The 22,351-nt window shown below is 45.1% G+C and overlaps 2 protein-coding genes across 3 annotated transcripts in view; one reads left to right on the top strand and one right to left on the bottom strand.

Annotated features, from left to right (window-relative positions):
* Window positions 1-22,351, top strand: part of Cdk5rap1 (CDK5 regulatory subunit associated protein 1) — a 151,028-nt gene that overhangs the window by 45,321 nt on the left and 83,356 nt on the right. The window lies entirely within an intron of this gene.
* Bpifb9b (BPI fold containing family B, member 9B) lies at window positions 7,074-20,474 on the bottom strand. Its single transcript, NM_001025574.1, has 15 exons — window positions 20,431-20,474; window positions 18,093-18,372; window positions 15,933-16,437; window positions 15,522-15,623; window positions 14,827-14,982; window positions 14,023-14,107; window positions 13,618-13,675; window positions 12,810-12,880; window positions 11,370-11,516; window positions 10,642-10,764; window positions 10,417-10,484; window positions 10,141-10,171; window positions 8,836-8,896; window positions 8,017-8,096; window positions 7,074-7,310 (listed from the first exon to the last, which is right to left on the bottom strand). The coding sequence occupies exons 2-15, from the start codon at window positions 18,355-18,357 to the stop codon at window positions 7,287-7,289; spliced, it is 1,776 nt and encodes a 591-aa protein (NP_001020745.1). The 5' UTR covers window positions 18,358-18,372; window positions 20,431-20,474; the 3' UTR covers window positions 7,074-7,286.

The following is a 22,351-nucleotide window of genomic DNA, read 5'->3' as shown; positions in this document are numbered from 1 at the left end:
TTTCTTTTTCTTTTTTCCTCTTTGTGTAGCCCTGACCATTTTGGAACTTTCTCTGTAGACCAGGATGACCTTGAACTCAGAGATCCACTTGTTACTGGGATTAAAGCTATATTCTGCCACTAAGTTTCTTTCTCCCTCTCTTTCTTTCTCTCTCTCTCTGTCTCTTTCTTTCTTTCTTTCTTTCTTTCTTTCTTTCTTTCTTTCTTTCTTTCTTTCTTCCTTCCTTCCTTCCTTCCTTCCTTCCTTCCTTCCTTCCTCCCTCCCTCCCTCCCTCCCTCCCTCCCTCCCCCCTCTCTCTCTTTCTTTCTTTCTTTCTTTCTTTCTTTCTTTCTTTCTTTCTTTCTGTATTTATTTATTTTTATGTATGAGTACACTGTAGCTGTCTTCAGACACACCAGAAGAGGGCATCCTATCCCATTACAGATGGTTGTGAGCCACCATGTGGTTGCTGGGAATTGACTTCAGAACCTCTGGAAGAGCAGTCAGTGCTCTTAACCACTGAGCCATCTCTCCAGCCCGGGTTCACCATTTTGATGTATACAATTGAGTGTATAGATTTATAGCACATTCATAAGAAGCTTCAACCATCATTGTTTATTGAGAACATTTTCCAGACTCCAGAAAAGAACCCCGCCCCTCTTATCGGCCACCCCAGACCCCTGGTTAACAGAGTTAGGTACTTTGTGTCTGCATGGGTTGCTTATCTGAACATTTCAGATAAGCAGAAAATATAAATGTGTCCTTAAATTGGACAGGTGGCACATGCTTGTATTCCTAGTACTTGGGAAGCAGGTATAAGCACCAGGAATCCAAGGCCAGCCTGGACTGCTAGCCAATTTGAGACCAGTTTTGACACCCTGTCTCAAAGAATGAGAAAAAGTGGCCTTTTAAAAGCTTTGCTTTTTTTTTTTTCACTTAGTGTAGTGTTTTTGAGGTTCATCCACATTGCAGCATTTCTCAATTACATTTCATGGTTAAATGCTATCTCATTGCATGTAGGCAACACATTTGTTTATCTATCCAGAAATGAACATTTGAGCATTTTACATCATTTGATATTATTTATACAGCTGCTATGAGTTATATGTTCAAAGTTTATTTGAGTATGTATTTGCTTTTTAGTTTTTAACTAGGAGTGGAATTGGTGGGTAGTATGTTACCTCTATGTTTAACTTTTGAGGGCTAGACAACCTTCTATTTAAAACTGACAGAAGTGTGTGTGTTTTTTTTAATATTGCCACACTTAAGGTTTATGTTTTTAAAATCATATCTTACATAACATAGAAGTTTTTTAAGTAGGAAAAGCTTTGTTTTATAAAGAGCAGACTATCTCTCAGGCTTAGGGGTGGGATGGACTCTAGGTGACTGGAGCAGCAACAGCTGAAGTAAGGGAAGCGCAGAATGTGTGGTGCATGGAATAGGATGGCAAAGAAATGAGCAGAGGCAGCAGGGACGGCTGGCTGTGATGGGAAGAGGAAGGGAAGAGGTAGGGATGATTTCGGGCTGGGTGGCACATTCCTGTGATTCTAGTACTCCCAAGTATGCTGAGACAGGCAGATCACCAATTTGAGGCCAGTCAGCGTGTAAAGGCTGGTTTTATGTCAACTCGACACAAGCTAGAGTCATCAGAGATGAAGGAGCCTCAATTGAGAAAATACCTCCATAAGATCAAGATGCATACAAGCCTGGAGGGCACTTTCTTAATTAGTGATTGATGGAGGAAGGTCCAATCCATCCATTCATTGTAAGTGGGTTGGGCCACCCCTGGACTGGTTGTCCTGGATTCTATAAGAAAACAGGTTAAGCAAGCTAGGAGGAGCAATCATTAGGCAGCATGGCCTCATCAGTTCCTGCCTCCAGGAAACTGCCGCCCTCAGCGATAGACTGTCACCTGTAAGTGTAAATGAAATAAACACTCCCTTGCCCCCAAGTTTCTTTTGGTCATGATGTCTCATCATAACAATGAAAACCCTAAATAAGATACAGGGTGGCCGGGCGTGGTGGCGCAGGCCTTTAATCCCAGCACTCGGGAGGCAGAGGCAGGTGGATTTCTGAGTTCGAGGCCAGCCTGGTCTACAAAGTGAGTTCCAGGACAGCCGGGGCTATAGAGAAACCCTGTCTCAAAAAACCAAACCAAACCAAACCAAACCAAACCAAACCAAACCAAACCAAACCAAACCAAACCAAACCAAAACAAACCAAACCAAACCAAAACAAAACAAAACAAAAAAAAAAAGATACAGGGTGATCGAGTTAAAATAAGAAAACAAACAGAAAAACTCAGAAGACATCAAGGAGAATGATGTCTGGGAATCTTGAAGTAAAGGTTATAAGGCTCATTGTCTCAGTGGATTGGCTAGAGAAGGCACTCGCTTATGGAAAAATCAAGACTTTAGATATGGGCAAAGAGCTGTGGCAATCAGGTAATCTGGCCTCAGTTTTCTAGGGCATAACCTTTTACTTTGGAGTCAGCCTAATTTCAAGCTTAAGATCAATTTGAGGCCAGCCAGGGTGTTTTGCTAGTCTTTAATTAATTAATTAATTAACATCCTAAACACTGCCTCCCGTCCCCCCTCACAGAATCCCTCCCTCCATCCCACCTTCCCTTCTCCTCTGAAACTGTGGGCCCCTCTAGATATCCCCCTATCCTGGAACATCAAGTCTCTGGGGGACTAGGTGTATTCATGCCCCCTCGGGCCAGACAAGGCAGCCATGGAGACTAGCTGCACTTCTGCTACATATGTTCAGGGGACCTCGGTCCAGCCCATGTATGCTCTTTAGTTGGTGGTTCAGTCTCTGAGAGCCCCAAGGATCCAGGTTAGTGGACACTGTTGGTCTTCCTTCAGAGCCTTCAATCCTTCCCCCAACTCTTCCATAAGAGTTTCTGACCTCTGTCCAATGTCTGTCTTTGCTTATCTGTATTTGTTTCAGTCAGTTGCTAGGTGGACTCTCTCAGTGGACAGTTATGCTAGGCTCCTGTCTGCAAGCATAACAGGATATTGTTAATAGTGTCTGGGGTTGGTGCTTGCCCATGGGATGGGTCTCAAGTTGGGCTAGTTTTGTGTTGGTCATTCCTTCAACCTCTGCTCCATCTTTGTTCCTTTATTTCTTTTAGACAGGACAAATTTTGTGTCGAAAGTTTTGTGGGTTGGTTAGTGTCCTTATCTCTCCACTTGCGGGGGGTGAGGGGTGGGTCCTCCCTGGCTACAGAAGGTGGTCTTTTCAGGATTCATGGCCCACTGTTAGGCATCTCGGCTAAGGTCACCCACATTGACTACTGGGAGCCTCCCCCATCCCAGGTCTCTGGGACTTCCTAGAGTCTCCTGCTTCTCCACCACCCTAACAGCTGCAGGTTTCTATTCATTCTCCTGGCCCTCTGGGCTTCTTTCCTGGCTCTCCTCACACCTGATCCTGCCCAGGAATTCCCCTCTTCTACCCCTTCCCTTAGCCTTCCTCTCCCCCTCCCCTCCTCCTCCCCTCTGCCACTCAGGTCTCTCCCTCCCTCTGCCGCTCATGCCAATTTCTTCCCCCTTCTAAGTGGGATTAAAATATCCACGCTTGGACTTTCCTTTCTTCTTGTGAGTTGTAGCATGGGTATTCTGTACTTTCTGGCTTTTACCTGCTTATCAGTGAGTACATACGATACATGTTCTTTTGGGTTTGGGTTACCTCACTCAGGATGATATTTTCTAGTTCCATCTATTTGCCTGCAAATTTCATGATGCCCTTGTTTTTAATAGCCAAATAGTATTCTATTATATAAAGATACCACATTTTCTGTGTCCATTCTTTGGTTGAGGAACATCTAGGTTGTTTCCAGTTTCTATCTTTTATGAATGGAGCTCCTATGAACATAGTGGAGCATGTATCCTTGTTGTATAGTGGAGCATCTTTTGGGTATATGCCCAGGAGTGTTATAGCTGGGTCTTCAGGTAGAACTATTTCCAATTTTCTGTGAAACCACCAAATTGATTTCCAGAGTGGTTTTACAAGTTTGTAATCCTACCAGCAATGGAGGAGTGTTACCCTTTCTCCGCATCCTTGTCAGAATATGCTGTCCAGTGAGTTTTTGATCTTAGCAATTCTGATTAGTGTGAGGTGGAATTTCAGGGTCATTTTGATTTGCATTTTGATTTGACTGACTAAGGATACTCAACATTTCTTTAACTGCTTTTCAGCCCTTTGAGATTTCTCTGTTGAGAATTCTCTGTTTAGCTCCATACTTCATTTTTTTAACTGGGTTATTTGTTTCTTTTGGAGTCTAACTTCTTGAGTTCTCGGTATATTTTGAATATTAGTCCTCTTTCTCTATTTCTAAAGTAGCTATTTTCTACTTTCTCTTCTATTAGGTTTAATGTCGAGGTCCCTGATTGACTTGGACTTGAGTTTTGTGCAGGGTGATAAATATGGACCTATGTGTATTCTTCTGCCTGCAGACAACCAGTTAGATCAGCACCATTTATTGAAGATACTTCCTTTTTTCTATTGTATGGTTTTGGCTTCTTTGTCAAAACAAAACAAAACAAAACCCCAAGTGTCCATAGGTGTGAGGGTTTATTTCTGGGTTTTTGATTCTAGTCCATTGATTAACCTGTCAGTTTCTGTACCAATACCATGCAGTTTGTTTGTTTTTTTTTCTTTCTTTGAATCATTATTGCTCTGCAGTACAGCTTGAGGTCACGGATGGTGATTCCTCCTGAAGTTCTTTTATTGTTCAGGATTATTTTGGCTATCCTGGGTTTTTTGTTTTTCCATATGAAGATGGGAATTTCTCTTTGAAGGTCTATAAAAAATTGTGTTGGAATCTTGATGGGAATTACATTGAATCTATAGATTGCTTTTAGTAAGAGGGCCATTTTCACTATGTTAATCCTACTGATCCACGAGCATGGGAGATCTGTCCATATTCTGATGTCTTCTTCAATTTCTTTCTTCAGCAACTTGGGGTTATTGTCATATAGATCTTTCATTTGATTGGCTAAAGTTACACCAAGATATTTTATATTATTCGTGGCTAATGTAAAGGGTGTTGTTTCCCTAATTTCTTTCTCAGACCATTTATCATTTGTATAAAATAGGGCTACTGATTTCTTTGAGTTAATTTTATGTCCAGCTACTTTGCTAAAGTTGTTTATCAGCTGTAGGAGTTTTCTGATAGAATTTTTAGGATCACTTAGGTATACTATCATATCATCAGCAAATAGTTATACCTGACTTCTTCCTTTCCAATTTTTATCCCCTTGATCTTCTTTTGTTGTCTTATGGTTCTAGCTAGAACTTCAAGTGCTATATTGAATAGATAGGGAGAGAGTGGGCAGCCTTGTCCCTGATTTAGTGGGATTGCTTCAAGTTTCTCTCCATTTAATTTGAGGTTGGTTATTGGCTTGCTGTATATTGCTTTTATTACGTTTAGGGATGTGCCTTGAATCCCTGATCTCTCCAAGAGTTTCAACATGAAGGGGTGTTGGATTTTGTTGAAGGCATTTTCAGCATCTAATGAGATGATCATGTGATTTTTTTTCTTTTATTAGATTTTGTTGATGGATTTTCAGATTTGAACCATACCTGCATCCATGGCTAGTTTTATTTCATCTTGACACAAGCTAGAGTCATCAGAAATGAAGATTCCTCAACTGAGGAAATGCCTCCATAAGAACATTCTCTCTGGTCTCATGGCAGAAATGGTACCCAGACACTGAGCTTAGTGGAGAAGGCTACATAAGGGTAGACATGTCAGTTATATTTCTAGGGGCCATCTTGTGCATATTTCTGAGTTCTTGGCATTTTCTAGTTTACCTTTATTGACTTGGCATCTTTGCTTTTCTGTTTATTTATTTATTTTTTTTGTTAATGTGCATGTATGTTTAAGTGTTCATGTACATTCAGGTTCATGTGTATTTGTGATACACTTGTGTAGTTATTTGTATTTTTGGCTAGGTCAGAGTTGTATGGAGTTCCTGAGGTTCTATTAATGCATATTAATTTTTTTCCTGGAAGCCTCACATAGACCTGGAACATAGCAAGTAAGCTAGGCTGATTACTTAGAAATCCTCAGGGATTGGGCTGTCTGTCTCCCCACAGCTCTAAGATTATAAAATTTAACCACCTAGTTTTACTATTTCCCTTCCCTTCCCTTCCCTTCCCTCCCCTCCCCTCCCCTCCCCTCCCCTCCCCCTCCCCTCCCCTCCCCTCCCCTCCCCTCCCCTCCCCTCTCCTCTCCTCTCCTCTCCTTTCCTTTCCTTTCCTTTCCTTTCCTTTCCTTTCCCTCAACCCTCCCTTTCCCCTCTCCCTTTCCCTTCCCTTCCCCTCTCCCCTTTCTCATCTCCCCTCTATCTAGAGTGCTAAGAGGCAGGCATTTCACTATTTGGAATATCCTGCAAGCCACTACTACTGTTTTGGCTTTTCAGTCAGGGTTACATGGCTAGGACTGTATTTACTGGCCTGGGACATACAAAGCCTTTTCTGCTCGGTTTGTAGTGGTATCAGGCTCTTACCTGCTCTGACCATCTCACATTTTGTGTTTAAACTGGCCTTCTCCATTTTCAACATGGAGAATTTGGGTTCCAGCTCTGTTGGTTTGGATTCATAAGGAAGAATTCAGAGTTGGAGACCACGCTAGCTTTCCATCATCATAACAAGGTAAGTGTCTTCAGTGGGGAAGAGGTCAGTATAAGCTCAGTGTCAGAGGACCCAGGCTGTGACCTATTGTCCCTTTGGTCTTTAGGCCTGTGGCTGGCAGTGCATGGTCATGGGAAACAAAGTGCTCACAGGAGACAGGCCTCCACATCTGCTTGAAGGGCAAGCTCCCAGTGACCTAGAGAGCTACCTCAGGCAGCACAGGTCCCACCTCCCAAGAGCACCAGGTGGGGAGCAAGGCTTTGCCCCCTGAGCCTTTGTGAGGTACTCCAGATCCAAGTAAGACAGGGAGGTGAGGGGCAGAAAGGGTTACTCATTGTCCCTGAGCACTGAGATCACTGGGTTTTGTTGGCTCCTGTTAGTGTTCATCCCTAAGTAAGAAGTTCTTTGCATGCTCATGAATATGCATGAGCGTTGAGGAAAGAGTCACCTCTCAGTTTTGCATGCAGGGAGTGTTTATTAAGGAGCTGATTACAACAATGCCCATTTCCTCCAACTGTTCTTGTCCTTGTCACTCAGGGCAGAGGATCCTGGGCATACTGAGGAGACCATTGCTATTGTCTCCTGAATCATAAGGATGGGCTGAAAGGGGCATGGAGACAATTCTCAGGGGTTTGCTGTCATTCAGTACTTGGGGTTCAGTAGTGGCTTCAGCTTGCTGCCTGAAGGTCAATCTGAGGGGAGAGAAAGACAATAGTTTCTGCCTTTAGCCCTGGGAGTTGACTGCAGGCGTGATAACTGCCACCTCATCTGTCCCCACCAGATCACCATAGCACTGCTTCAGGGATGGGGAGCAGACATCTGCCAGTGAATGCCCTGGAGAATGTAGACTATGATAGAGGGAATTTGAAGGTGAATTCTCTGGCAAGAGGGGATCCATGCAGTCGAGGTCGGGATCACCCAGAGACAGCAGGCTTACTACACTGACTCTTGTGTTCACAAGATCTGGAATGAAGCACCTGCTGGCACTGGTACCATGCTGGCTGTTTAGGAACTGTACTGTTTACTGCTATGACATAACCTACTGTGGGCTGTGTGTCTGCTCACTGAGCTATAGCTCAGATGTCATTCATCTGGTCTGTTCCCTGATCAAGGCTGGCTTGTGGTAATGGCTGCTGATAGGTTCCATATAAAAGAATGGGAGTATGAAGAGCCTTTGTGGACAACTGCTGACATTCCCTCAGTCAGGCACTGTAGGAATTGACTTAGGCTCAGCTGTAGGAAAGTATGGGGTCCAGGACAGCTTAAGGTTTGCCACTATTTCTGAGTCACGATTCATACTGCTTGTTCAGATGCAAGAATATGTGCAAGGTCCTGGATTTGAGGCAAAGCAAAGCAAAAGAAACAAACAAAGAAAAGAACTGTATTTCTGTTACTTACTGATTTCATCAATTTGACATCGGAGTTCTTTAAAGTATGTGAAGACACACCTTCAGGAATGTTCATTTTTTTATACGTTCCTGAAAAAAGAAATATCACCTCGTGACGGGAGTTAAGGGAAATGACAACCTGCCTGATTTGTTTGACCACAGTCACATGTGGGATCTCTGACCAGTATGTGGCCCTAGGAGGAGTCACTGTCACACTCATTCTGCGTGGTGGCATGAATACTGTCCATCTCAGGCTATAGGATGGTGTATTGGAAGCGAGGCCCCCAAAGCAGGTGGGGACCTGGTGGTCTCCTAACACTGATGACTAGCGATGGATTGCCTCAGCACAGGACATGACTGCATGGCACACTCGTTTGAGGGTCAGTGCACTATGTGGACCTACAGTAGAACTAACCAGGGATGTGTATACCTGGCCTGTGGCACCATCATCATTGTTGTGCAATGAGGTGTGACATAGCCTTCAAGTGTTATAACCCTAATGTCTAGAGGTGTGAGTGACCCAGGTCCACTGTGCCGCTGTATATGCTGATGGTCGCGGTACCAAGACACCAGTGGACAAGGCTTCTTGGGAGGCAACTTGATGTGTTTTCCCTATTAACCAGGGATTGCTGTCATTTTTGAAAGAGACGGTGAGTGTGTGTGTGTGTGTATATGTATGTATGTATGTATGTATGTATGTATGTATGTACAAATACTAGCAGATGAGGGGCTATCCTTGTGCTTCATGCTTTCGTGCCCTTTCTGTGTCCTCTTCCCACCTCTCATCAGCACCGACTATGCCAACAGTCACTGTTATTAATCTACATACCATTGAAGTTGGACCAGGCCGCCTTTCCTACTTCAGACAAAATGCCTTCTACTTCTTCCTTCTGCAAGACATGAGAGGATGTTTTCAGTAGAGCCTTGCAGTTCTCTGCTTGGCCTCAAGGTCCAGGAGCATTTTCTCAGGCTGCTGGTTCCTGTGGTTCTCTAGGTGAGAGGTCTGTCATGTGTCAAGATCAATGTGAGATGGATCTCCATGTATCTTAGGGGTCTTGTCTTTGGAGCTTTGGGAGTCCCTATTGGGTTTTGTTGCTCTTGTGACTCCTTGAGCAGAGGTATTGGCCTGGTCAGTGTCACACAGCTATATGTATAGCAGATGGCCTTAGGACACCAAGAGCAATTTGGAGGCTAAAGGAAGGAGGATTGGCAGTGGCTGAGCACTGCTGCCTGCTCTGATGTGGGTTTGAGTACATGCAGGTCTGGGTCTCTGTGTGGTGCTGCCCACTTCTCTCTCTTGTGACCCTCCTCTGAGAACATGAGGTGTTGCTTCTACACCCATGCTTCCTAACTGCTCACTCTCCTCTGTGGGAAGTTGTGCTACTGCAGTACTGGGTTGGGGTGCCACTGTAGCAGTACCCTACTGTGTGCCCATAGTGCATGCTCCTTGAACTCTGCCCTTTAACATCCAGAGGTCCAGTGTTTGCATAAAAGGCTGTGACCCCTGTTCATGAGAAGCTGTGTGAGGTCAGGTGTCAGTCCTACTCAGTTCTTTTTTCACTGAGCCAAAGCCTGGACTGCTCTGTCACTACCCTGCTAAGGAGAGGTGGAGGGATTTCTGGCCTTGGAGTCACCATAGACTCAGCTGCTTCCCGATTCCCATTTCTCATTGTGTGAAAGGGACACATGTTTTAATCCCTTCCCTGGGCACCCGCTGTGGGCCCCTGTCTTGCATGTGGCATCAGAGGTTCAGTTTCATTGTCTTTTGTCTCCTTCAATGCTTTTCATTACAGATGGTTGTGAGCCACCATGTGGTTGCTGGGATTTGAACTCAGGACCTTTGGAAGAGCAGTCGGTGCTCTTAACCACTGAGCCATCTCACCAGCCCCCTTTAATGCTTTCATATGTGTCCTTTTCATAGCCACCAGCCCCATGGCAGTTGGGGATGGGCAGCTGTGGTTTAAGAGCTGCTCCTCCGAGAGCACAGTAGGAACCTGAATTTGTGTTACACAGTAGGTGTATATTCTCGTCCCCACAGGCCTCTCTTTCCCCCAGTCTTGAATCACTGTGTTGTCTGGCTTTGACATGATTTCCCACCAAGCATGGGTCAGTATACAAGGGCACATGAACTTACAGCCTCAGGAGGCACCACACTGTGTTCAGACCTGTCAGCAACAAAGTAGAGAGAAACATTAGGTTCGTGAGAACAGTACTACTCAAGTTTAAATTTCAGGTTTAGAGTTCAAGTCTTATGTGAATTGATTTCAGGTGAGGCTAGGCACTGCTTGGCAGAACAGACATGGGAATGACATCATGGAAGCCTTAATTCCTGATTCCTGTAATTATTGAAATATTTCCTTATCCCCAGATCCCGTCCTGGCTGTGTGTTCCACAGGCTCTATTGTAGTACCTTATGAGCTTGACATCTGGTATCAGTGTGGAGTTTGAAATCTTGCTGCCATGGGAGATGAATAATTTCTGAAATGAGAAAAGAGAGCATGTGTGAAACAAGGGGACTTGGCCTTTCCCTCTGCTGTGGGGACAGCAAGGCATAATGGGCCTCAGGCTTTTGGAAAGACTCCATCTCATTCAAACAAGTCCTCCACCCCAGTGTGCTTCATTTCTCAGCACTCACCGTTTCCCCAGTGGCAAAGTGCTCTCCATTCTTTGTTATGTCAACCTTATACACGACTCTGAGCGTATTGTTTTCCTGGGAGGCAAACGCTATGTGGGTGATTTGTGCTTCCAGGCCATCCATCTGTTGTGAAGAAGAAGACTTGAGTTAGTGTAGGAAGAGGACAGGGGTGCTGTCTCATGAGGCAGGCATGTGTCCTTTTGTCTTGGTTAACATACTACATTCTGGCTCGTAGGCTTTGTAGTCCAGTTTGGGTGCTGGTGCAGCTGAGAAGAAGAAATGCCAAGAGCCTTCCCACCCCTTGCTTCTGTTTACTTCGGTGTGTGGATGTTGGAGCAGAGAACTTGTGAAATGTTCCTTTCTATCAAGTCTTTCAATGATAAAGTGTGTTTCTCTGCCCTAGTGTCTCAAAAGCTCTAAGGTGGCCTCGTGTGGACTCTGTGGTGAAGATGCTTGTATGCTATTCCACCTGATGATGGTACCTAGAGAAGTGGATGACACATGCACACTGTTTACATACTGCCCTTCCCTTCCCCTGACCCCCTATCCCCTGAGCCTGCTCCTGAAGCCCCACTGACGACATCAAGGCCCCAGTCTGATCATGAAGTTTAATGTATGTCCTGTTTCATCGATCTTTTCAATCTTTACACTAATCTTTTCCCTGACAAGTGACAGTCTCAGCTGATATCCAGGGTAGTGCAGACCTGTGGTTGATGGAGGACACTCACCTGCACAGAGCTATTCTTGGCCACTTCTTTTACAAGTGTCTTCAGTGTTGTGGAGGAAATGGTTACCGCAATGCTTGCATTTTTGGGATCTGGAGGCAGCCGACCTCCAGGCACAGGTACTGTTTTGTTGCCTATATTGGCTTTAGCCTAAGGAGGGGAGAGCAGAGGACCATCTTTGTGAGTTCACCAGTCTGACAACCGTGTGAAGGCCATGTGCTCTGGCTAAGTCTTCATGTGCTCATGGCTAAGGCCATGTGCAGGGTGAAGAGGCCTTAGTCTTGGTGGCAGTATAGCAGAGGTTCGAGCAGTTCAGCTTTTCTGAGAGGCTACGAGTCCTCAGCTTTAGGTGAATAGCCATTTCTGACAGATATCATGGACATGTGTGTGTTTATGCATCACATCCTCTCCTTGACACTGTTCTACAGAACTAAGGGCCAAGCTCAGTCATGTTTCTGTCCTTTTCTTCTTTCCCCTTCCCTTACCTCCCTCTCTCTTCATTTCCCTCCTCTCCACTCCCCTCCTTCTCGCTTCCCTCTTCCTTTTTTCCCTTCCATGTTTCATAACTCCTCATACAGAGGTGTAAGTCTCAGATATTCTGGATTTCCTTGGGTATTCTCCCTCTGCCCTCCCACTCTCCCTCTGTTTCTATCTCTTTGTCCCTGTCTCTCTCTGCTCCTCTGACTCTCTGTCTTTCTGTCTTCCTCTCTGTCAGTTCATTCTTCCCTTTTCTATGCTATCTCCTGTAATATGTCTGACATATAATTTCTTTCTGGAGGCGATGTTGGCACATCAGTGAGGAACATGGAGAAGAGAGACCCATGTCTGTCATCACTCATGCTTGCGCGTCTCGTACAGACCTTCTTACTCCTCACTGTGACTGTAACATGTCACACTATGTGCAGAGCTAGGCTCTGTTACCACACATGCAGTGTGTAGAAGGATCTGACCCTCAGCTTAGCTATGTGCTTCGTGTATGTTGCAGGATGTTTGATGAGCTTCATCTCGTGTTATGCATTTTTTTGTGCTTCATCAAGTGAGTGGAACTCTTCTGATGGATCTTTAGAAGGGAAGCTGAGCTAACTCTGCCTGCCCCTTCATCACTTGTCATGGCTGCTGCTGCCTTCCTGGTTGGGTTATGGGTGGTTGGAAGTAGCAGAGTCTTTTTTCTTGTTTGTGTGTAGTTCACTGAGAGTGGAGATGTGAGCTGAGTCATGCAATGCTTCTCCCTGTTGGAGTGCCTCAGAGGCCATTGTTTTAAGGGAAAAGAGCACTAGGCTTGGCTTGTCCTAGCTGGGCACTCAGGAGACTGACCCCAAGAAGAGGTTGAGGTGTCTGAAAAGAGCCCATGGTTTCACTATTCTGACCATCTGATGTCTTTTGTGGTTGAGGTATGCTTCTAGCCTTTGTCCAGTTGCCGTGGAAAAGCCCATGAATACTTACACAGTAGAGGATGACAAGTCCTTTTGGAGAGATCCTGGCAGTATTAACTTGGTAACTGAATAAGCCGGTATCTGCAGAGGAGAAGAGGGGAACGAATGGAGAGAGCCCAGACAAGCACCAATGGCTGCTGTGCCTCATGCTCTGTAGCTCTCATTTCCCTCTAGACACCGGTATGGACAGCTACCTCTGTCTACCTGCCAGACACAAGAAGCAGCTTTAACCGGCTTCCATGGCTCCAGGGATGCTATGAACTTTTGGTTAACCAGCAAGGAGTTAAGTTTTTTTGTTTTGTTTTGTTTTTAAATCAGAGATGGAAAGATTGGCTAGCTGCTTTTTTGTCTACTGTGCATTTTTTCTACTCTGGTACTTGAGAAATATGCCCAGTTTCCTACTTCACTTCTTTAGGTGGTTCAACCCAGTAGGTCCCACCAACTGTGACTATTGTCATATTTTTAGGGATTCTGTGAGGTTTCCTGATGTCAGACCACCAGAGGTGAGGGCCTGGGGAATGCCCTTGATTCAATCTCTATGCAATGCTGCCTTAGAGAGGTGTTTGGGTTGGGAAGATCCAGGCAGACCCTGCAGAGGCACTGGGTCACATCATTTTCCATGTGGCAGAAGCTATGTCCATTTAGAGAAAGGTCAGGTGGCCATTGTCTTCTCTAAGTGTTTTGAGGAGGTTGTGTGGGTCTTTGTAGTTTTGGGGGGAGTGATCTGAGCGGTCCATCTCTGTGATTTGTCACGCTCTGAAATCCCTCACTGTGCTCGGGCCATCTCTGCTCTCATAGGACTCTAAGGAAGTACTCACTGTTCTTGCAGTTGTTGAAGTCATTGAGGACGATGGCACAGGAGTTGGATTTTTCCAGCTGTGAAGTCAGCACACAGAGGAAGTTAGCTTGAGGAAGCCTCAGTAGCCTGTCTTGCCACATCTCCTCCTGTCCTTATCCCCTTGACTTCCCCTTCTGTGACACGTCCCTGGGCTTAAGTCTTCCATGGTTGCCATGTCTCATGATTTGTAGTTCTGCTGTCAGGCAGTATGGTCCAGGCGTGCTGCTTGTCCATGGTGGCCCTTTTGGCTCCAGAGGGCCCTGGCTTTGCCCCTAAGTCTCTCCCAACATCAGGCCACTTATAACCTGCAAGCGTTCTCTCCCTGTGTTTCCCCATTGACTTAGCTCCCCACAGGAACTCCCACCCTTCCCTTCCCTGGACTTACATTTTCATTTATTTTTGCTGTCACTATTGCTGGGATGATCTGATCCAAGGGCAGAGGCACAGGCAGCGGCACTTTTCCTGTGACTCTGTGAAAGAATACATGTTGAAATAAGTGATCCTCGTATTTCTAGGTTTGTCCATGTGTTAGAGAAAACATTTCACTGATGAAGGAGTCAGGATGATGGCTGTGTTCTCAATTTGTGGAGAACCTGAACTCTTTGCAAAGGCACAAAGGACCAAAGCATAGGATACCTAATCTCGAGGTCCACCTGGATGGCTTCATCCTTCAGACAGTGGAATAAGTTTGTTCACAGTCCTGTTTGTTGTCTTGGTGTAGTTTTGGATCTGAACTCACAACTTTCTTAGCTCTAGCTAAAGAAAATGTAGTGGCTCCTTCCCTATATTATGTAATGGGAAGTCTTTCCATCTTTGTCAGTGTGGATCTAAGTCAGAAGAGCCTGCATGCTGTGCTTTGGACAGGACATGGGAACTAGGGCCGCACAACTGTCAGAAGATTTTCCCTGTGTAGCCACATGGCTCTTATTTTGCATTTTGAATCTAGTCAGTGTACTGTTTATGAAATATATGGGATGGGCTACTAGGAAAGGCAGGAGGAATGAAGAAATGTAGGTGTGAGAAGGCAGTCCTTCCACAAAGTGGGATGCTGCTAGTCAGCTTCTAGCTGGTCTGCATTTACTGATTGTCTAGTGTACTATGGTGGACCAGTTCAACTCTGAGAAAGCAGCAGGGACCTTCGGTGACACATTTGAGTCAGGCCAGTAAAGAAAAGAAAGGTTTTACATACGTCTCCACTAACTGAATTTTCATTTCCTTGACATGCATGTGGGTGTCTTGGGCATCAAGGTTGACACACTGGGTGTTGTTGGAGGCAACAGCAATTGTCGTCATTACATCCATCTTAGCTTCAAACTGCAGTAGGCTGATGACTGGTCCAAGCACGCTGTGTAGAAAAAGGTGAGGGTGAATGGATACCACCTGAAATGTGACTCTCTAGGGAGGGATAGGCATTTGGGAATGAGCCTCATGCCTTGGGCCAGGTTCATTGTCTATAGGGAAGGACAGAACATGCCAGTTCACATGATCTTAGGTTCTCAGTCCCTTGCCACAGAAGAAGAGCCAGGTCTTTTTTGGGCCGTCATTCTGTGTTTCACAAACAATTGTTTCACCAAGTCTTGGGGAGGTCACTGTAATGGGCACCCAAGTTCAGGGCTTGGACCTTCTGTATTGAATGTAAGTGCATAAGGCACATGTGCCAGGAGCATGCCTGGCCTGCTACTGGTACTTCAGTTATGGATAGGATTCATGTACATATGTAAATATGTATATATTTCTTGTTTGAGATATTGTTTTATAGTGTAAGCCTGGCTGGGCGGGAAGCCAGTCCTCTTCTAACTATGTGTCTTTGTCATGTGACTTAGCATAGGGCACATGTACCCTCATCCAGAATAACCCAGGTAACCCTTGGGGAAACATACTCACCCTTTTCCATCTATGGTAGCAGTAAGCATGGAGAGAACTTGCATGCCATTAGCTTCCATGTTTATCTCCATGTCGTCCAAAGTTACTTGTCCGACCTTCAGTCTGCAGAGTGATAGCAGAGACTCAGTTGTGTGTCATGGAAACAGTCTGGTCTTCCTGCGTAATACCTGTGAGGCAGCAAGCTCACCACCTGCTGATCTCTGCTAGTCCTATGGCCCCTGAGCTTTATTTTCCACCGTCTAAAGGTTTGAGGTCAAGAAATCCTGGCCCTATTTTCCAGAGAGACTTCTAGGGGAAGTCAGTATGTCTCTCTATGGAAGGGTGACTTTCCCTGGGATTGCTGTATGTTGGGTCTGAGGGTTTCCCAAAGCAGCTTCTTTGTCCAAAACCCCACAGTGAGAAAGCACTTACTCGAGCAGAGTGTCTTTGATATCCATCTTGAGCACATCGTTAAGTGGCTCCTTGATGCCATCTGGGACCACTTCATTCACTTTCTCCTGAATCGCATCTTTTATACCGCTCACATTTTCAACTGCATCCTCAAGAGGCTTCTTGATTTTGGAGAGCCCATCCCCATTCAGCAGCCCTTTTCCAGAGCTCTTGTCTCCACCGAGGTTTAGTAGGCCGCCCAGGGCCTCCGTGCCTGGGATGCCCCCTGGGATTAGCTGGCCAAGACCACCAGTGGCCTTGGAGCCTGATGAGGGCTTTGAGGAATCCCCATTGCCTTCATTGCCTAGGAGTCCACCAATGCCAAGGCCTCCCCCTTCTCCTCCTTTTAGGAGGGAAATGCCATCTAAGAGGGAGAGCAGGTCAGAGCTCTCCACAGTGTTCAACACATCCGCAAGCATGCCTTCCAGGTTAACTTCATCACACTTCACCATGTCCTCAATCTGTGGGGGCAGTGTGCTCATGAGGTCTGAAAAAGATCAAGCGACAACTGCTGTCACTTCAGCCCTAGCATTCTTTCTTCCTGGAAGATAGCATCTTGAAATATGGGGCACTTAGGGACTTTGTATTCTGCCCTCCAATTTGAGTCTTGTCCCTGGCCTAGTTAAGAGTTAGCCTCTGTCAGAGAAATATACCTTCCAAGACCTGAACAGCTCCTTTTAGTCTAGGGTGATGCTAACCTGTGATAAGAGCATTTTCTTCAAAGGTAAATGGGCACAGAGTAAGGGTGGGACTTCATTTATGTTTGTCATTTTTCCCTGTCTTGTCCTTTTTGGTACTCTTGTTTAATTAAAAAAAAGGATTTATTTATTTATTATATGTAAGTACACTGTAGCTGTCTTCAGACACCCCAGAAGAGGGCATCAGATCTCATAATGGATGGTTGTGAGCCATCATGTGTTTGCTTTGATCGGAACTCACGACCTTCAGAAGAGCAGTTGGTGCTCTTAACTGCTGAGCCATCTCTCCACCCCTCTTGTATACTTTTAATAAAAATCGTGTAAAATACACTCTAACTCCCTGGTTCAGACACACTTGCACTCGATTTGCAGAGCATTCTAGTCTGGTCCTATTATGGGGGTGAGGGGCATCAGGCCAACATGCTTTTACCAGCCATGGCTTGGAGAATTGTCAAGTCTCTAGAATACTTCCCTTGTGTGCCTTTCTGGCTGTAGTAGGAATGGCATAGAAAAAGGTCAGTGAAGTATTGACTGTGGTCAGCCTTGCTGAATGTATAGCTGAGGAAGATTGGACTGAGGGATGTTTCTGGCTCAATCGAGTTGGAGTTGAAAGGAGTCCGTGAAGCATCTTTTCCAGCCTAGCTACTCCTTCTCAGTCCAAGAGTTCTGTGCCTCATGAATTGGATTTTGGTGGATTTTAGGTGTAATCCACTCTACCAGTTCATTGCTTTACAGCCTCCATCTTTATCCTGTCATGCTCTGATGTAGGGCTTTGCTAGACCATTGCTCCTGGGAGCTGCTAAAAAGTTTAAGTGTTTCTTGTTGTTAAATAACATTCCATTAGTCCTATCCATTTTCTGTTTCTCAACCAGAATTACTCTTTTGTGCTCTCAGCCTTTGAGAATCATGGGCAATTGAACTTTTATCTCAGAGAACAATGTTTATCTGGGGGAGGAGATGAAATGGGTCTTGAGAGAGCATATGTGGTCAAGGGCTTGTAGGACAATGCTAAATTTGCTGTTTCCTTGTGCTAAACAGCAGGCTGAGGGTTATGGTTCTTAAGGAGTAGAGACAAGCTTGAGGTCTGTAGTGTGACATAGTCTCTAGATGGTAAGACTCAATTGGAAGTCAATAGCCATTGGGTCTGTACAGTTCCTTTGTCTTGGGTAGCATAGTCTTGTCCTGGACCAACAGTGTGAACCTACAGTTTGACCTTATCCTAGAGTATTAGGATGATCTAGATTCAGTCCCTTGCTGCACTAGAATTTATAAGTATGCCCCAAGGTCCCTTGGCTCTCTAGGCACCAAGTAGATGTTACAGCATCATGATGTTTAAATCCACTTGCTCAGAAAGTTGATTGAACTCCTCCTAAGCTCAGAATTGAGCAGCCCCTGGAAAGAGTGGACAGGACTCAAGATAAGAGGTAAAATAGGTCTCACTTACAGTCATGGAGTTTGTCACTGGAGAGGAAGTATCTGGCTGCAGGTGCACACTTGGCACCTTTGGGTGGAGGTACAGGCCTTTTAGGAGGTAACATTTGATGGTTGACTGGTCCTTTGAGGACTGGGGGACTTAGGCCTCCTACAGGGAGATTGAGTGGAGCAGGCACGGCAACAGGAAGATTGCCCACCACTGGGGGTGTTTCCACCAGGTCAAGTGTTCCCGCTTGGATGCTCAACATGATGGCCAAGGCCTGGAGAACCCACATCTTTGTGGCTGAAACCTGAAGAGGAGAAGTGGGTAGCACATCAAATTCCCAATGGATCTTAGAGATTTCATTGAACTTGGTGTAGAGGTGTAGATGACTCCCTGGCCCTGTAAGAGTGTGCTACTGACATACTAGACAGCCCTGTTTTTTCTCCATTCTTGGGGATTTGGTCTGATACATGACAGTAAACATCTTGAGGAAACTCCTCTTTCCTGTTTGTATTTCTCCCATGGCACAGTGTTTTGTCAGGATTGGCTTCAACATATCAATTTAAGCTGAGCTCTGCCCTGAATTCTCTCTTCCAGATACTTGTATATATTTTCCCACTGTCATGTTAAGTCACACATCCTTGGTATTATGCCTAGCATAAATGTCCCTGCCTATGGTTTTGTGTTCGGTGTTGAGATTACATACAGGACCTGTCTCCTTTTCAGCATTGCTCTACCCACGTGCTTTGTCCTCAGCCCCTTATCAGCGTCTCAGTCCTCCTCTGTGAATGTGTCAAGGTTTGTATTCTTACCCTCAACCTTAGGTCCCTTCCCCTAAGTATCTTCCTTGTGAGTAGTTAGTATAGGACTTTTCTAGAGACACCCTATCTCATTGTGCCTGGAAAACCCTTCTGATCCCAGCTATCTTGTCTTGGGTGGCATAACTTTTGCTCGATAGATCTGAGCTGTGCTGGTGGCTGCTGGAGATCATTTCCTACCTCACCATCTCAGATTCCTTGCTTACCCCTTAGCTCTGACATTTACTTCTATTTCCTTTTGTGACAGGGTTTTATGTTGTTGACCCGGGTTTCCTGAAGCTTGCTTGATAGACCATAGTGGCCTTGAACTCACAGAGATCTTTCTGCCTCTGTCTCTCCAGTGTTGGGATTAAAGCTGTGCACCACCTTGCCTGGCCTGTCTTAAAGGTAATTCCACACATTCATTACTTTCTGTTGTTATATATGTGTGTTCCAAGTCATGTGTGCAAGCCACATGACATCGTGTTTGAGTTGGTTCCTTCCTTTTGCCATTTGTGTTGCAGAGATCAAAGTGAAGTCCTCAAGCTTGGAGACAGGTACTTTCACCAGCTGAGTGATCTGACTAGCCTCTCTCTAACCTTGAGAGTGGTGCTGAGGTGTGTATCCATGACGTGTTCCTACAAGATGGTTAGATGGTGGCATTTCTTCCATGTCCCCTGTCAGGTTTTGTAAAATGGAGGGTGTGTTCCTTTTCTCCCACTTCTCGTCCCTTCTCTCAAATCCTTACCCCAAGATAATCCTTACCCCTGAGATTTGTCTAATTGAAAGTGGGCCCTTGATGATTTCCTGATAATAAAAGCCATTCACCAATATGGCAGCCACAACCCCAACTATAGAAACACTAAGCAACCTGAGTGCTGTGACTGGTCCCACTCTGACAAGTAGTTGATATTGTTTCAACATATCATCTATACTCCCTCTAAATCATCTTTCAGATCTTGCTTCACCCCAACTTCATTGCCTATTCCTGATGTCTTCAGTGACTGAGTCTTCTCGGAACAGAGCTGGCCTATGTCTGAAAATTTCTGAATCTCCGTGGATGGTGTTCTGGTTTAGCTTTGCTTTGTGCACCTACACTACCACAACGAAGCCCTGTGGTGCCCTCACCATCAGGAAGTGGTTCCAGTATAGTGATGCCAATGGTACACTCCTTGTCTTGAATAAATTGCTGTTTGGAAAATAAATCTCACCCCACTTTCACCTGATTTCCCCCTTTCCTCTCTGACTTGTGGGAAATCTAGTCAATAAGGCAGTCATCTAAAAACACTCTAAGGAAGAGCAAGGCATGTGTGTCTAGTAAAGGGCTCCAGTATGCTGACCTGATGGATGTTTCTGGGAGTCCAGCACTAAGTTTCCCATTTTCTTAGAGCAGTCTGTTAGGCCCTTGTTACCCCCCATCCCATGGTACACCCAATGTCCTGCACTTAAGCCACAGAGGAATATTTCAGAGCCAGGAAGTAAGCCCTAGTTATCTGTCCAGAGGTTACCTGTTCCATGCTCATCCCACCAGCTTTGCCCTTCTGTGTGGATTTCTGGGCAGTCCTTACCTTGCCCCTGGTTGAAGGTTTGCTGTCTTCAGGAGCTGCTTCTCCTGCTCCTGCTTCTGCTGTTTTCCTGAAACATGTGTCCCCTTTTATAGCCCATCCAGTGCCTCCTTTAAAGGTCACGATGGAGGAAGGGGCCTGAGGTAGTTGTGCTGATAAGACAGGTGTGATGCTTTCCAGAAGAGTACTCTACCTTTGTTCTTGCTTTTGTTGGCATGTTCCTATGCCTGTCAGAGCAGATCTTGGGATGGCAGAGCAGGCGTGTCGTCATAAAGAACATATGCCTCGCCTTTAGGAACCTGATGGTTCCTTGTGTTTTGTTTTCAACCTTGGGGTGGGGAGAAGCCAATGGATTGAGCTCCTTAATGTGTTTGTGGAGTGTAATGTAAGGAGTTTTATCTGTCCTCTTCTTATTTTACATCCTCATAACCTTTCTTATGTGTGGCTGCCTTGTATTCATGAGGATCTTGGGTGACTGCATGCAATAAAAAATGGATAGGGCCACAAGTGAGATGCCGTGGGCATCCTGTGAGAGGACTTTAATGGTGTTTCATAAGGTTAAGTATAAGCTTGATATCTAACCATCAACAGAATTGGTAGGCAGCCATGGCATAGCTACTGTGTGTGTCCCTTTGGTCATAATTTCATGAGATGGCCTCTTTTCAAAACCTTGGTCTCAGGGATGAGTGACATGAAGCATCCAGCCATATTTGCAGGTACCCATGAGTAAGGGATGGATGGTTATAGTGAGAAAGTGAACGGATGGGAACATAGCAGTGATCCTAGTCATGTTAAGCAGAGTAGTTCCATAATTGTGTGAGACCACTTTCATTTCTTCTTTCAATGCAATTATAACAGGGCTGGCATGAATGAAGAATTGTGTGTGCATTAATATTTCCAATAATAGTCATGTATTCTTTGAAAATGTATGTTTATTCAATGAAATTTGATGATATTCATTTACCACTACCTGCTTCTAGTGCCCTTGCTTCCTCTCCATCTTAGCTTCACACTTTACTTCTTTTGGGTATTTACATCCTTTGAGTCTAATTAGGGCTTTCTACCATTGTGTGTGCAATGTACCTGTATTGTGTGCTAAGGTGTGCCAATCCTTATTACTCATCAACACTTGGTATAGTTCATCCACTAAGGGTAGGTCTTTGTGTGGCATTGCTGCATCCATACTGGCTTCTTGAATATTTTGACCTTTTGAAGTGTTTTTCAGGTGAACACTGCTGGTTAGAACAGGTGTGTGCAACAGTTGTGTCTGGAAGGTAGCAGTTCACACTTCTTCCCATTCCTTAACATTGTTTCTGCCCCCTGAATCTGTCTGTCTGTCTGTCTGTCTGTCTGTCTGTCTGTCTGTCTCTGTCTCTCATGTTTTTTCCTGATCTTGTGTTGGAACACTCATATTTTTGTCAGTTCTGATACTGCAGTAAGTTTGTCATAGTATGAAAAGGATTGTCTTGACCAAAATCAAGAGCAACAAATGTTTATCTGTGTATACACAAGAATTTAGGAAAGTGATTATATAGCATGAACTTGTAGCAAAATAAGAGTTGGTCTCTTCCCTTGGTCCTAAGATCTCCTTCCTCATTTATGTTTCACTGGCTTAAAGTAGCAGGCATGAAGTCCCTCTGTGAAACAGGCCTCACATTCAATCAGAAAGCACTTGGTTCTTCCCATAACCATTATTCCACTACTGCAGTAGTGGGCACAGCTCGTCATGTAGGTAGGTCATTATTATAGCATCTAGCATCCAGTGTTGAGTCAGCCCTTTGATGTCTTTTTTCCCTACATCCCCCAGAGGCATGCCTAGTATTTTCTGGCACTATGTAAGCTATGCAGGGTGGAGAGTTTTTGTCTGGCCCATTGAGGACCAACTGGCAGCTCATCAGACTACCTAAAGCAGAGACTGCAGTGG

The sequence above is a fragment of the Mus musculus genome, chromosome 2, assembly GCF_000001635.26.
Source record: "Mus musculus strain C57BL/6J chromosome 2, GRCm38.p6 C57BL/6J".
NCBI lineage: Eukaryota > Metazoa > Chordata > Mammalia > Rodentia > Muridae > Mus > Mus musculus.
Note: the sequence above shows the minus strand (reverse complement) of the source record. Positions and strands in the feature narration are given on the sequence as shown.

Excerpts from the sequence above, each read along its gene's own strand:
- Bpifb9b (NM_001025574.1), bottom strand. The coding sequence starts at position 18,357 with ATGTGGGTTCTCCAGGCCTTGGCCATCATGTTGAGCATCCAAGCGGGA. Across the intron at positions 11,517-12,809 it reads GACTTGTCATCCTCTACTGT|GCTAAAGCCAATATAGGCAA; the intron begins GTAAGTATTCAT and ends TCCCCTCCTTAG. Across the intron at positions 10,765-11,369 it reads CCAAGAATAGCTCTGTGCAG|ATGGATGGCCTGGAAGCACA; the intron begins GTGAGTGTCCTC and ends TCTTCACAACAG.